Source organism: Hyperolius riggenbachi, chromosome 8, assembly GCF_040937935.1.
Source record: "Hyperolius riggenbachi isolate aHypRig1 chromosome 8, aHypRig1.pri, whole genome shotgun sequence".
NCBI lineage: Eukaryota > Metazoa > Chordata > Amphibia > Anura > Hyperoliidae > Hyperolius > Hyperolius riggenbachi.
Window position 1 is genome coordinate 299,320,917 of NC_090653.1, and position 16,296 is coordinate 299,337,212.

Here is a 16,296-nt window from a genome sequence, read left to right on the forward strand (position 1 = left end):
GTTGTGACGGCCTCGTTTTTTACCGAGTCAGCGAGATCGTTTTTAATTTAAACTTTTGTTCCTGCCGTGCTCCGTGTCTGTTAATTAATGGCGGCCCCGAGGCGTGAGCTCATTAGCTGATATCTGGTGCGGCGTGCGAGATAGCGGAAGCGAGCTGTGCACGCGTTTCTGCCCGTCTGGTGCCTCTCTGCTGATAATGCCCGCTCCGTACAGGGCGATCTGACAGCCGCCAGCCTTCTCCTGTTATATATAGATTCAGCAGCTCAACCTGACTGAGGAAAAGGGACTTCTCATCCTGCCTGCCTGCTATTGCTGCAAATCCTCCCCAAATCCCCCCACAGCTTCCAGGAAGGGCTGTTACCATGTGTACCGGAGACTATGGGCTTCATTCACTATAACAAATAGCACGCCTTATCAGAGTCAACACACCTTATCCGAGTCAACACACCTTATCCGAGTTAACACGCCTTATCAGAGGCGATTGCTACGCACTTATGCCTGCTGATTGGCAATGACAAGAGCTCCACTAGTCCTGCCCTGAGCCCCTGCGGGTCCAATCACTTTACAGGACATTATCCCCGCATTTTGATTGGCCCAATAGGCTGCCTGTCACTTGACAAGAATCTTCACAGGCAGCCTATTGGGCCAATCAAAGTGCAGGGATAATGTCCTGTAAAGTGATTGGACTCGCAGGGGCTCAGGGCAGGACGAGTGGAGCTCTCATCATTGCCAATTAGCAGGCATAAGTTTGTAGCGCTCGCTATGCTACTCTGATAAGGCATGTCAACTCTGATAAGGTGTGTTAACTCTGATAAGGCGTGCTATTTGTCTTAGTGAATCCAGCCCAGAGTGTGGTCATGACTAACAGCATTGCACATAGGGGTCGATTCAGTAAAGTGTGATAACTGCTATCACGGCAGTTACCACGCGATCTGCCGCACGCAAAGCTTTGCGTGCGCAAAAGGTTACTCCGCGTGATAACCGGAGGTTTGTGCGCGATCACGTGGAGTAAAGCTTTGCGTGCGGCAGATTGCGTGGTAACTGCCGTGATAGCAGTTATCAATCGACCCCATAGTGTGAGTGAGCCCCTAAAAAAACGCAAAGAACTGGAGATCTCAGTGTCCCTGGTTTTTTTTTTTTTTTTTTTCTTTCTACAAGTTTGGATACTTAGTAAACACAAACATTCCACAGTGATGCACCTGACAGGACTAAAGATGTTGCCTGTGATACAGTTCAGAATGTAAATCAAGGTTAGGAAAGCAGGGGCGTAACTAGAGGGGGGCCCAGATACAGGGGATTATACATCAGATCAGGTGTTTGTGGCTGCACTTGTTATGGGTGTGACGATCATAATAGCCACACTTGTGTTATGACCCTTGTGAGATGGGCCCCCAGGCTGTGAAGGGCCCCAAGGGGATGCAAGGAAAAAGGTGTGGACATTGATGGGGGTGCCCCAATGACTTGTAGTTACACCCCTGGGAAAGTTCTTACAATTGGCAAACACTGACTAAACCATTTATAAATGTAAAAAAAATAAGCAGTTTTATGTGTTCTGTTATTTTCACTACAGGTCCTCTTTAGGTACGGTCTGCTGAACTTTGTCTGCTTGTCTGGACTCTTTTCTGTGGGCTGATTGTATTATCTGATGGTATTTCAGGTCTCCGCGACTCTTCCGGCATCCGTCTGCATTACACGCCGTCTCTGCGCAGGTATGACGCTGGCATCATGGAGCTGGGCCTGGTGTACACGCCGGTGATGGCGATCCCCCCGCGGCAGAAGGAATTCCTCCTCACCGGGTACTGTACGGAAAAATGCACCCAAACGGTGAGCGCCAAATACCCGCTGTGGCTTTACTGTAATGTCCCTGCAAATCCACCACAGACAGGATCTCAGTAACTCACCGCAGGCTCTGACTCCCCAATATTTATCCCCTGGAAAAACCGGGACCGTTCCCCGCCCTAATGGAGTCTCAAGAAGTACCCACAAATGTTTGCTTAAAATGAACATACTATTGAAATTCTCCCAGTTGCTCCAAATTTTCAGTTTAGGTAGAATCCTGCAGACCCGCCCCTCAACCTGCCCCGCCCCGGAGGAGCTCTCCTGCAGCATCTTGAATTCTTAAATGAACACTAGCATGAAAATCATAAAATGTAAAATACATATAAACATATTCAAATAAGAAGTATTTTCTTCCAGAGTAAAAAGAGCCATATATTACTATATTATTTATATATATATATATATATATATATATATATATATATATATATATATATATATATATATATATATATATATATATATATATATATAATTATTCTCCTATGTTGCTGCCACTTAGGAAGTAAAAATCTACAGAACCAACAGATTTTGGACTAGCTCATCTCCTCACGGGGGGGTTCTCAGGGTTTTATTTTCAAAAGCACTTAAAGAAAACCTGTAACGAGAAAAAGTTCCCCTGGGGGGTACTCACCTTGGGTGGGGGAAGCCTCCGGATCCTTCTGTGTCCCACGGAGATGTAAATATTTACCTTCCCGGCTCCAGCGCAGGCGCAGTATCGGCTCTCCGCCTCAGAGATAGACGGAAATAGCCGATCGCTGTTGGGCCGCTCTACTGCGCAGGCGCAAGTCTCCTGCAAGTCTCCTGCAAGTCTCCTGCACCTGCACAGTAGAGCGGACCCGACAGAGATTTCCACCTATGCGTACTGAGAGGCGCAACAGCGCCCCCCGCTGGAGCCAGGGAAGGTAAATAAATGTAGCTTGTCAGGCTTGTCGAGCCAGGATTGCGGGACACTTCGGGGGAGCCAGCGCTGGACTGCCTGCAGCTACCGGGGAGGGGGAAGCCTCGATAGGATCCGGAGGCTTCCCCCTCCCGAGGTGAGTACCCCCCAGGGGACGTTTTTTCAGTACAGGGTCTCTTTAATAAATGACTGTTACTTGCTCCTGCCAACTGCCAAAGAAGTGTGCATTGAACAGGGTGGTTGGCCAGCGTCTTTGCATAAATCCATAAAGGTCATGCTGAGAATCCCCCATGAAGAGATGGACTAGTCCAAAACCTGTTGGTTCTGTCAGATTTCTACTACCCTCTGTAAGGCCCCATTCACACTTGGGCGTTTTAACGGCGATTTCGGCAAAACGCTCAAGCGCTAGTACTTTTTAAAGCACTAGTGCCATAATACCCTATGGGCCCGTTCTCACTTGGGCGATTTGCATTAATCGCTGGTGATTATCACAAATCGTCAAATGCAAACGCGTAGCCTACACCATTTTCAGGCAACTTCCCGGTGATCGCATTTCAGTGCTATAGAAGCGCTAAACGCAATCGTGGAAAAATCGCTGCAGTGTCCAGTGAAATCGCGGAAAAATCACTCCCGCAAAACGCCGGTGGTAGTCGCTGGCATTTTGTGCTTTCAAGTGCTTTCAAGTGTGAATGGGGTTTCCTTTTTAACAATACCAGTTGCCTGGCAGTCCTGCTGATCTCTTTGGCTGCAGTAGTGTCTGACTCACACATCTGAAACAAGCATGCAGCGAATCCAGTCTGACTTCAGTCAGAGCACCTGATCTGCTGCATGCTTGTTGAGGGGCTGTGGCTGAAAGTATAAGTGACACAGGATCAGCAGGAGAGTCAGGCAACTGGTATTATTTTAAAAGGATCCATATCCTTCTCAGTTTAGGTTCCCTTTAAGTGGACCTGAACTCTTGCACAGGACAGAAGGAAAACACAGAGAAACTAGTCACCTTAGCCCGTTTAAAAACGGGCTAGGTCTGTCATTACTTTGCCGCGCACACATTTGCCCGCCCTTTCTGGTCCCGTCCTCCGGCTCCCGGCACCGTCGGCAGTGTCTCTAAGTCTTATCCCTGCACATGCGCAGTGCTGAAAAGCACCGAGACGGGGACAAAAATGGACGCAGAGACACTTGCCAATTATATATAGAGACTAGTGGACCTAAAAACGGGCTCTAGGTCTGTTTTTCTGCCGCCGCCAACAGTCAGTGCACATGCCTGCACCCGCTGCGCGCACGTAACTGCCCGCCCACCCACCTCGCTCCCTGGTCCCGTCCAGCTGTCCGTACTGCGCACATGCCTGCACCCGCTGCGCGCACGCAACTGCCCGCCCGCCCACCTCGCTCCCTGGTCCCGTCCAGCTGTCCGTACTGCGCACATGCGCAGTAGCAAATAACAGGGACACGGACAAACGCTGGACGCAGCGACACAAAGGTTTTATAGTATAGGATGCGCCCTGTATGTATTTAGAGAATTTAGCCTGTCTAATCCTCCTCACCTGTGACTTATCACAACTGTAATTTGATCTCTCAGCTGTGGCAGCTGGCTGTCTCGGCAGAGCAGCTAATTTGTAAACACAGGATGTTAAACCTATGTCTGCTTCCATGAAAGCAGGAAGTAGACACACTGCAGATTTATTGCAGGATTTGTATCAGCTGTAACAAATGTTTTTCTTTGAAGGTTATTATGCTGTTGCTTATCTTTTTGAGCAGAGAGGCAGTGCTGAGTTCAGGTCCGCTTTAAATATACAGTATTTCCTGTCCCTTTGTATTGGTCCATTTACAAATGACATATTTAAATCCTAGTTATTAGCATTTTATCGACCTTATGTAATCATAACCTCCTGACTGCATAATATTTGCACAATGAGACTATAGGTACAAAATACCTCAAACCCCGCCCATCATTATTTGCCACGCCCTAAGCCACACCCCTGCGATGCAAGGTGACAAAGTAAACTTTCAATAAAAACTTTTAAATTAATTTGTTTGTTATTAGCCTGCTCAGTCATACTAATCTGTCGCGCCGCAGCTCTGCTGAATCAAAATTAATGATGAAAAATCCCAACGTTTTATTTGCGTACATACAGACCAGTGTGAGCGATTGCCGAACCTCAGAGGACTGCAGCAATTATAACCCATCCCTCTCCTATAACCACGATCAGCAGGCCATTGTTATATCACCCCCACAGAATACAATGCATTATCCTCCTAATCCTCTGCAGGGCAGGGTGAGATAACCATGCCTCTTTTTACTTTTATTAAAGTGGATAACACAATAACCAGCCAACCTACAGACAGTGAAAGTATGTATTTACAACAAGGCCAAATTGGCCAGATTTCAGTCATATCAATAATATTGCACATTATTTGAGTACACAACAATATGAATGTATGTTGTTAAACTTAGTCATTATATAACATAGATAACAGATACATGGTTCAGACAGTGAAAGTAGACCATAGAGGAAACAACAAGCGGAAAGCATAAAGCAGCGCGGTGACGTAGTGGTTCGCACTCTCGCCTTGCAGCACTGGGTCCCCATATTGAATCCCAGCCAGGGCATTATCTGCAAGGAGTTTGTATGTTCTCCCTGTGTCTGTGTGGGTTTCCTCCGGCACTCTGGTTTCCTCCCACATCTCAAAAACATACAGATAAGGTAATTGGCTCCCCCTTAAAGGGAACCAGAGACGAAGCACCCTTGTGCATTTTACCATATATATCAGTAAGAACATTAGAGAAAACACTTACCATGCTCTCTGTTTCATCCTCACTGCTAAAAGTGTCTGTTATCAGCTGTGATAAGAATCCCAGACTGAGCAATTAAATCTGGCTTTGCTGGGAATGATTATTGCTGAGTCATTATAACAAAGCCACAAGGGGGCAGGCTTGGGCTTGAAATAACACCACAGAATACAGACTTAGCTATAATCTTTCTGTAGCAAAGCTAGACGGAGCAGCCTGACTTCTCAGTCGGGGATTCTTATCAGAGGTGATAACAGTCAGATTACACAGAGAACAATGAAACAAAGGGCAGATTAGGTGTTTACTGTCATGTTCCCACTGATTTATAAGGTAAAATACAAGAGGGTGCTTCATCTCTGGTTCTCTTTAAATTGTCCCTAGACTATGATACATACTCTACACAATACATACATAGACATATGACTATGGTAGGGATTAGACTGTGAGCCCCTCTGAGGGACAGTCAGTGACAAGACAATATACTCTGTACAGCGCTGCGGAAGATGTAGGTGCTATATAAATACTAAATAATAATAATATATACACAATGCCATGGTAGTTTGGTTAGAATTCACGCCTTGCAGCGTTGGAATCCTCATTTATAATAGGATGCAGTCAGTATGGCGTTTGCACACTTCTCCTAAGTTTGCGTTTCTTCCGGTAGTTGCAGTTCCCCCCCCCCCCCCCCACCTTCCCAAAACATGCTGAACAATTAACGGCTGTGGAACCTTGGGTAGCACCTGCTGGTGGGTACTGGAAGTGCAGGTAGTACAGTATTGAAACACAGTGCCACTAGCAGGTAAATCAAAGAACTGCAGGTACAGGCGCTGGACAGCGCAGGAGATTTGGGCGCAGCTGGCACCATCATAGTCCGTAATAAGAATTACGGCTATAGCGGTATTCAGTGAGTAACTTTGGCGCCGTCAGAAGACGGTGCTGAAATTACTTTTAAAACACTGTAATTTGGCCTCCGGCAATAGATGGAAGCAGAATTACACCATTCCCCACCATCCACATGGACCTGGAGGGGGAATAGTAATTAACGCAGCCGGGACTTGTGCAGGAGCAGAGTAAGCCATACCGGCTGTATCCTGCGCCCCAAGTCTCCCGGTGGTGATTTCATAGGTATACAACTCTTGGAGACGCTGCCCCTTTAAGAGTTTTGCCTCCAGGCAAGAAACTCTACAGCTGAATACCTTCCACAAAGTATGTGGAAGATGGATCAGGGGATACGTAGTGACAAGCGATGCGACAAATGATCCTACCCCAAAATTCATCTTCCATAAGCACGCACCATGGGAATAAACGACGGGTGCGAACGGCACTTTGAGCGATCGTGGCAATTTATGCAAGGGTCAATGGGGATCGGAATGACTGTCCACGTTTGGATCCGTCATGGCGGTCAGTAAAAACGAACGATTATCACATGTGATCGTCCGGCATTGAACATTTGTTTAACAAACTTTCCCTAACAATATTCCGGGATATTGCACAAACAGTTGTTCGTCGCTGACGATTCGACGTGCAAATCTTCTGGTGAGTATGAGCCCCCTAAGGATTGCACCTGTAGGCAGCTGCCTGTTCTGCCTGATGATCTATCCAGCCCTGTTAATATATATTGTATATTACTCCTTTCCCAAGAGACCCCATTCCTGAGAGACCCCCCTCTATCCCGGCTTTTGGTTGGGGACATTTCAGTCCGGTCCCGATAATTCACCTTGACTCCCGCAGGCAGCGTACACTCCAAATAATATATTATTCAGCGTCTCATGAATATAGATTAATATATAGCGTGACATCGGGACAGCGCATGAACAGAAGGTGATCTGGAGGTGAACTTCATCCCTTCTGTCCGCAGAGGTTCAGCCAGACACCAAATATTTACAGTGAAATTTAAACTTTGCAAAAGTGTTATCAAAGTCACCTTACAAAGAGCACCTGTCATTTAAATTCACACTTCTCAGCATGGCCAGAGGGCGAGCTTTTAAAACCAGAACATCCCCTGAAGAAGCATATTAGCATGGCGAATCATAACGAATAACGTACTGTGTATGTCCCAGTGAGGAACTCAGCAGTATCTGCAGCGGCCACTAGAGGGGGAGGAAGCAGAGGTTAGAGGACCTGAACTCAGAACTTCCTCTCTGCTCTAAAAGATAAGCAGCAGCATAATAACATTTACAGAAAAACCTCTTTGTTACAGCTGATACAAATCCTAAAATAAATCTGCAGTGTGTCTACTTCCTGCTTTTATGGAAGCAGACATAGGGTTAACATTACATGAGCTTAACTGCCAAGCATTCAGTTGACGCAGCTGAGGGATGAAATTACAACTTGTCATTAGTCACAGATGAGGGGGAATTAGACAGGCTAGACTTCTAAATACATACAGGGAGCATTTCTCTGTGTTTTTCCTTCTTTCCTGTGCAAGAGTTCAGGTCCTCTTTTAAACCTGTTCACTGCTCTTCTCATATGTACCTCCAGCTAGTGACCACCTGACACTTGTATCCTGGGGGGAAGGGAGGGGGAGGGTATCATTGCTGTGGTATGCAGAGAGGTAGGGACCCCCAACTACCGTGGCTAGTAGTGACCACCTGACACTTGTATCCTGGGGGGAAGGGAGGGGGAGGGTATCATTGCTGTGGTATGCAGAGAGGTAGGGACCTCCAACTACCGTGGCTAGTAGTGACCACCTGACACTTGTATCCTGGGGGGAAGGGAGGGGGAGGGTATCATTGCTGTGGTATGCAGAGAGGTAGGGACCTCCAACTACCGTGGCTAGTAGTGACCACCTGACACTTGTATCCTGGGGGGAAGGGAGGGGGAGGGTATCATTGCTGTGGTATGCAGAGAGGTAGGGACCCCCAACAACATTGAGCTGTGGAGTCCATTGATTTGTATTTACCCCTCTGAAGTGTTGAAGCCTGGTTCCTTTAAAGGGGCACTAGGGCAAAAAATTGTAAAATGTAAAATATGTGCAGACATAGGCAAATAAGAAGTACGTTTTTTCCAGAGTAAAATGAGCCATAAATTACTTTGGAGAAAAGTCATTTATGGCTCATTTTACTCAGAAAAAACATACTTGTATATGTTTGTACATATTTTAAATGTTACAATTTTTCACCACAGTGCCCCTTTAAAGAAAACCTGAACTGAAAATTAAAAGTCAAAATAAACATACACAAGTCATACTTACCTCCTGTGTAGTCTACTCCTCAGTGTCTTTCTCCTTTCCCACGTCCTGTTTGTTCACTGTGATCAAGGAAATTTTCCGTCCTCCATTTTGAAAATGGTCATTACCCCATAACCAGGCATGGTCGGAAGAGCCAATTTCCGATTCCGCGGTAATTCCGCATACCGCCATAACAAAATTCCGTTTCCGCTACATTCCGGTGGAATTCCGCTACATTCCGCGGAATTCCACGGTATTCCGCCATGTGCACTTTCCGCATTTTTAAACGGATTTCCGTAAATTTAGGAGGAATTACTCAATCGCTCATTTGAAATATCGTTTTTGTATCTGAAATTTAAGATGATCATCAATACTGTTGATAACAGTCTATTGTTAATAAAGTTGATTTGTATTTTGTAAATTTGGATAAAAAAAATGTTGAAACCGTTATTTTAGCGCGGTAACTTTCCACTGATTATGATTGGTCAACTCATTCCGCACCTCCTGATTGGTCAATTCATTCCGATTCCGATTTTGCCGGAATTCCGAATTCCGGATTGCAATTTCCGAATTCCGTGCAACCATGCGGAAACCCCAATTCCGGCGGAATTTCGGAATTTTAGCTTCCGCGGAATTCGGAAGCCCATGCCTGCCCATAACAGCTTTCTGGTCAGCACACAGTAAACTGTAACATCGCCCACTTGAGCCATAGGGAAACATGGACATTACCTGGTACATCAGTTTTCCTCTCAGCTATAACTGACAGCAACTGGTATATAACTGACAGTAACTGATATATTTCAGTTCTGACAACATCTTGTCAGAACTGGAAGGGATTGTTGTTAGAAGAAAATGGTGAGCTTCTGAGAGGAACTGATGGTGAGGTAACTCTATAATGTTCATTTGAAGTTACTTCATGTGTTTATTTTAAATATTTTTACTCAGTACAGGTTCTCTTTAAGACACCCTCCTATAGCACTGCTGATGGGGGATGGCCAGTAAGATTAGGGGTCCTCTTCCACGCCGCGTGATTCGATCTGAAGTTTGGATCGCGCCCGTTTTGCTGATTGCAACCGCCCTGTGATTAACCTGTAAAACAGCGATTTAGTGCGATTTGTTTTGTTCTTCCCCAAATGGCAATTTTTGGCGCATTTGCCCTTCTATACTTAGTAAAGGAACACAGGAAAATCACAATGCGATTCTCCCTGCGATTCATTAATTTCAGCCTGTTTTCAAGGCGAATTTTTTTTTTCAGGAAGTACATCAAAGCAAGCCGGGCAACTGTATCCTTGTTCCGCTTTCTTATTTATTGTGTCCTGATGCCAAACATATTACATGCATACAAACAGTCTTGATACATCAAACCTGGTGCAGGTATCAGCGCTGAGGTGTGCCAGGGTGTGGGTGACCAGGGTGAAGGGACTGCACAACGCCGTTTCGCGCCTGACTGGCGCTTGCTCACGTGCTCGTGTCCTGTATATATATGAATTTTTTTTTTTCCTTCCTTTGGAAATTGCAATTACGTCATACACTCAATGGACCGCGGCACGATCGCGGCCAAATCGCAGTAGCGGAAATGGACAGAAATGGGAACGCAGTGCAATAGAACATGCAGTCGCATTTCCTAGTGGAAAAGGGCCCTTACCCTCCCTTCCTGTCCCAGTAACATTCAAAATTGCTGCAATATCTTATCAATGGGGCAGAGATGGTACAACCACAAGGCCGGCTATGCAGGTTCCTAGGGTCCGGAAACCAGAAACCAAGCCGACGCCTCCTCTGACCTTGTCCTGACCTCAGCATAAAAACCAGGGGGCAGAATACCCAAAGCAGGTGTCTTAAAGTGGACCTGAACTCTTGCACAGGACAGAAGGAAAACAAAGAGGAATGCACCCTGGATGTATTCAGAAAGTTTAGCTTGTCTATTTCCCCCTCACCTGTGTCTAATCACAACTGTAATTTGCTCTCTCCCTTGTGTCAGCTGGCTGCCTTAACAGAGCAGCTTATTTGTAAACACAGGGATGCTACCCCTATGTCCGCTTCCATGAAAGCAGGAAGTAGACACACTGCAGATTTGTTGCAGGATTTGGATCAGCTGTAACAAAAATGTTTTTCTTTAAAGAACAAGCAACACCCATGCTAATCTAGAAATAAAAACCATATATAGTAGATAAATACTACTTCTACTTACATAACAGATGTATTGTGCTATCTATGTAATGATTCCTGTGAATTTTACAAAGGAAAAGCAGAAAATCCTATTCTAGGCAGTGGCCATCTTGCCAAGCTAATGCTGACATCATATCCTCCCTGACTCTTGTTTTCCCCCCTCCCTTCTCTTGCTCATTGTGTATTCGTTAGCTGCCCTCCTCCCAGAGTCTTTTTTTTATTTACACATCCAATCACTGAGTCACCTCAGCCTTGCTTGTAAACACAAGTGATCAGCTAGGCAGGGAAATAAATGGAAGAGGAGGAATATATTCTAGATAAAAAGAACTCCCAGCATTCAAAAGAACTCCCAGCATTCAACTTTTTGGCACTAGGGCCAGTGCTCCTATAGTATGTAATAACTCCAAACCATAACAGCAGAAAAAAGTTTTGAATGCAGGATTAGCATCTTTATCACTTAATACACTCAGACCAGTTGCTGTTGAAATTTGATTTTTATGGTGACAATACCGCTTTTACCTCCTTGCCGGTTATCCCGAGCTCAGTTCGGGGTAACCTGCCGCAGAGGATTCCTCAGGCCCTGCTGGGCCGAATTGCATAATTTTTTTTTTTTATACACGCAGCTAGCACTTTGCTAGCTGCGTGTCACTTACGATCGCTGCCGCTCCGCGCCGATTCGCCGCAGCATCAGGGGGTGCCCCCCGAGACCCGTGCGCTGCCTGGCCAATCAGTGCCAGGCAGCGCTGAGGGGTGGATCGGGACTCCCTCTGATGTCACAACGTCGGTGACGTCATCGCGCCCGTCACCATGGCGACGGGGGAAGCCCTCATGGAAACCCCGTTAAGAACGGGATTTCCGGATGGGCATATGCGCAAGGCGGAGATCGGTGCATACGGGGGGGGGGGGGGGCCGCAGGGAGGGGGGAAGCATGTAGCTAGCGCTAGGCTAGCTACATGCTAATAAAATGCAAAAAACACCCTCCCTGCCGTGCGCAGCACATTTTTGGAACGGCAGGGAGGTTAAAGGTTATTTTGCTGTTGCTTATCTTTTAGGGCTGAGAGGAAGTTCTGAGTTTAGGTCCGCTTTAATCTGTCTCTGCAACCAGGACACAGACAGAACTATCATCCTGACACAGCTCTGATCCGTCTTTCCTCCCTTTGAAAAGTTGCAGCCCGAGTTTGGCTCCTGCAGGTTGTGAATTAGCCTGCCTTCGTATTGATAAAGACTCCTTCCCAGCCAGCGAAGAGTTAACCCCGCCTGCACCTGACGCTGCGGATCTACATGCCAGAACGCTCGCTGGGCGGCGGCGGTTCCCCTTCGCAGAGCAGCTGGGATGAGGAGTCTTTGATATGTATTTATGCCGCCGTTCATCGGATCTGTTTGTTGTTTGATGGATGTGACGCCTCTCTTTATTGCAACAGAAAAATTCCCCTGTAACAATTAATCACGGCGTCAAAGGCGGCGTTCTCCTGTCACGGCGAGGAAGACACAACGCCTGCGGAGAATCTGCAGGATTTAAAGTGGGACCCCAGCCTAACAGCCCACAGCACATTTCACATCTGCAGAGGTGAACAATTTACAGCAAGTGATACTATTCATTCACCTCCAGCCTGCCTGATGATTCGCATAACCGTGCTGTCCTGCGCAGCCACATCTGATACCTCTGTCTGTGTCCTGCAGATTATCTGCCCCTCCCTTCAGGCTACACAGGGGACATCGGGTGACCCTCCCCCACATTGGCAGCACACACTAGGCCAGACTCTGACGCTGCTCTCCACTAGGCCAGACTCTGACGCTGCTTACTGCCAGGCCAGACTCTGAAGCTGCTCTCTGCCAGGCCAGACTCTGACGCTGCTCTCCACTAGGCCAGACTCTGCTGCTGCTCTCTGCTAGGCCAGACTCTGCTGCTGCTCTCTGCTAGGCCAGACTCTGCTGCTGCTCTCTGCTAGGCCAGACACTGACGCTGCTCTCTGCTAGGCCAGACTCTGACGCTGCTCTCTGCCAGGCCAGACTCTGATGCTGCTCTCTGCGAGGCCACACTCTGATGCTGCTCTCTGCCAGGCCAGACTCTGACGCTGCTTCCTGCCAGGCCGGACTCTGCTGCTGCTCTCTGCTAGGCCAGACTCTGCTGCTGCTCTCTGCTAGGCCAGACACTGACGCTGCTCTCTGCCAGGCCAGACTCTGACGCTGCTTCCTGCCAGGCCAGACTCTGAAGCTGCTCTCTGCCAGACCAGACTCTGAAGCTGCTCTCTGCCAGGCCGGACTCTGACGCTGCTCTCTGCGAGGCCACACTCTGACGCTGCTCTCTGCCAGGCCAGACTCTGACGCTGCTCTCTGCTAGGCCAGACTCTGATGCTGCTCTCTGCCAGGCCACACTCTGATGCTGCTCTCTGCGAGGCCACACTCTGACGCTGCTCTCTTCTAGGCCAGACTCTGACGCTGCTCTCTGCTAGGCCAGACTCTGACGCTGCTCTCTGCTAGGCCAGACTCTGATGCTGCTCACTGCCAGGCCAGACTCTGACGCTGCTCTCTGCTAGGCCAGACTCTGACACTGCTCTCTGCTAGGCCAGACTCTGATGCTGCTCTCTTCTAGGCCAGACTCTGACGCTGCTCTCTTCTAGGCCAGACTCTGACGCTGCTCTCTGCTAGGCCAGACTCTGATGCTGCTCTCTTCTAGGCCAGACTCTGACGCTGCTCTCTGCTAGGCCAGACTCTGACACTGCTCTCTGCTAGGCCAGACTCTGACGCTGCTCTCTGCGAGGCCACACTCTGACGCTGCTCTCTTCTAGGCCAGACTCTGACGCTGCTCTCTGCTAGGCCAGACTCTGACGCTGCTCTCTTCTAGGCCAGACTCTGACGCTGCTCTCTGCTAGGCCAGACTCTGACGCTGCTCTCTGCTAGGCCAGACTCTGACGCTGCTCTCTTCTAGGCCAGACTCTGACGCTGCTCTCTGCCAGGCCAGACTCTGACGCTGCTCTCTGCCAGGCCAGACTCTGACGCTGCTCTCTGCTAGGCCAGACTCTGACGCTGCTCTCTTCTAGGCCAGACTCTGACGCTGCTCTCTTCTAGGCCAGACTCTGACGCTGCTCTCTGCTAGGCCAGACTCTGACACTGCTCTCTGCTAGGCCAGACTCTGACGCTGCTCTCTGTTAGGCCAGACTCTGACGCTGCTCTCTTCTAGGCCAGACTCTGACGCTGCTCTCTGCCAGGCCAGACTCTGACGCTGCTCTCTGCCAGGCCAGACTCTGACGCTGCTCTCTGCTAGGCCAGACTCTGACGCTGCTCTCTGTTAGGCCAGACTCTGACGCTGCTCTCTTCTAGGCCAGACTCTGACGCTGCTCTCTGCCAGGCCAGACTCTGACGCTGCTCTCTGCCAGGCCAGACTCTGAAGCTGCTCTCTGCCAGGCCAGACTCTGACGCTGCTCTCTGCCAGGCCAGACTCTGACGCTGCTCTCTTCTAGGCCAGACTCTGACGCTGCTTCCTGCCAGGCCGGACTCTGAAGCTGCTCTCTGCCAGGCCAGACTCTGACACTGCTCTCTGCCAGGCCAGACTCTGATGCTGCTCTCTGCTAGGCCAGACTCTGACGCTGCTCTCTGCGAGGCCACACTCTGATGCTGCTCTCTGCCAGGCCAGACTCTGAAGCTGCTCTCTGCCAGGCCAGACTCTGACACTGCTCTCTGTGAGGCCACACTCTGATGCTGCTCTCTGCTAGGCCAGACTCTGACGCTGCTCTCTGCGAGGCCACACTCTGATGCTGCTCTCTGCCAGGCCAGACTCTGAAGCTGCTCTCTGCCAGGCCAGACTCTGACGCTGCTCTCTGCGAGGCCACACTCTGATGCTGCTCTCTGCCAGGCCGGACTCTGAAGCTGCTCTCTGCCAGGCCAGACTCTGAAGCTGCTCTCTGCCAGGCCGGACTCTGACACTGCTCTCTGCCAGGCCAGACTCTGACGCTGCTCTCTGCCAGGCCAGACTCTGAAGCTGCTCTCTGCCAGGCCAGACTCTGAAGCTGCTCTCTGCCAGGCCGGACTCTGACACTGCTCTCTGCCAGGCCAGACTCTGACGCTGCTCTCTGCGAGGCCACACTCTGATGCTGCTCTCTGCCAGGCCAGACTCTGACGCTGCTTCCTGCCAGGCCGGACTCTGACGCTGCTCTCTGCCAGGCCAGACTCTGCTGCTGCTCTCTGCTAGGCCAGACTCTGACGCTGCTCTCTGCCAGGCCAGACTCTGAAGCTGCTCTCTGCCAGGCCAGACTCTGACGCTGCTCTCTGCCAGGCCGGACTCTGACACTGCTCTCTGCCAGGCCGGACTCTGACGCTGCTCTCTGCCAGGACGTACTCTGACCAGGGCCGGTTTAAGCAACAATGGGGCCCCAGGGCAAAATAAACCTGGGGGGCCCCCCCAACAGATACCCCGGAACAAAAATCGGCATTAGGGGACCTTTTTTGCAGCTGGTATAACAGAGTGTGAAGTCCCAATCGGTCGGAGCTCCACATTCTGGCTATCCCAGCCTGCATGGGGGACAAGGGGTTAAAAAGTTTCAGGAGGGCGGACCCCACATAATTTTAAAAAAAAAAAATTCCCACACTCTAAACATAAAAAAAATAATTGGGAAAATAGGAAAAAATGCCAGGGATCCTCATACAGCCATATTGCGGCTGTATAGTGATCCTTGTCCAAAGCGCTGCGGCTGCGTATGGACCCCCTGGAAACCCCGTCAGGAAATTTATTGCGCTTTCGTTTGATGCATGTAAAATTACACTACCGTTAGGTTTGCTACTAAAAGTGACATTTACCGCATTTAAAAGCATACTTTTTTCCTTCGAAACTTTAAAATCGATTTTCTCAAAAACTATAAGGTCTTTTTGAAAAATAGTTTTTTCCTCTTATTCCTAATGATCTCCTTAACATATCCTGCAAATTTAGGGTTTCTAGCATTTAAGGTGGATTTGCTATTAACCATTAAAGTCGGAAGGTCTTTAAATGTGTATTTTTTTTCCTTTGAAACTTTAAAATCGATTTTCTCAAAAACTATAAGGCCGATTTAAAAAATTTTTTTTTCCTCTTGTAGCCCCTGGGGGCCCCTACAAGCTCTGGGGCCCTGGGGCAGCTGCCTCCTTTGCCTTAATGGTAGCGCCGGCCCTGACTCTGACGCTGCTTTCTGCCAGGCCAGACACTGACGCTGCTCTCTGCCAGGCTGGACCCTGACGCTGCTCTCTGCCAGGCTGGACTCTGATTCTGCTCTCTGCCAGGCCAGACTCTGATGCTGCTCTCTGCCAGGCTAGACTCTGACGCTGCTCTCTTCTAGGCCAGACTCTGACGCTGCTCTCTGTGAGGCCAGACTCTGACTCTGCTCTCTGCCAGGCCAGACTCTGATGCTACTCTCTGCCAGGCCAGACTCTGATGCTGCTCACTGCCAGGCCACACTCTGATGC

The 16,296-nt window shown here is 48.9% G+C and overlaps 2 protein-coding genes across 2 annotated transcripts in view; one reads left to right on the top strand and one right to left on the bottom strand.

Annotated features, from left to right (window-relative positions):
- The window catches only part of FAM163B (family with sequence similarity 163 member B), a 314,838-nt gene that overhangs the window by 236,928 nt on the left and 61,614 nt on the right, over nt 1-16,296 (bottom strand). The window lies entirely within an intron of this gene.
- The window catches only part of DBH (dopamine beta-hydroxylase), a 93,367-nt gene that overhangs the window by 49,919 nt on the left and 27,152 nt on the right, over nt 1-16,296 (top strand). The window contains exon 6 of the mRNA XM_068248030.1: nt 1,658-1,824. Within this exon, the coding sequence (XP_068104131.1) occupies nt 1,658-1,824 (167 nt within the window). The remainder of the gene's footprint in view (nt 1-1,657; nt 1,825-16,296) is intronic.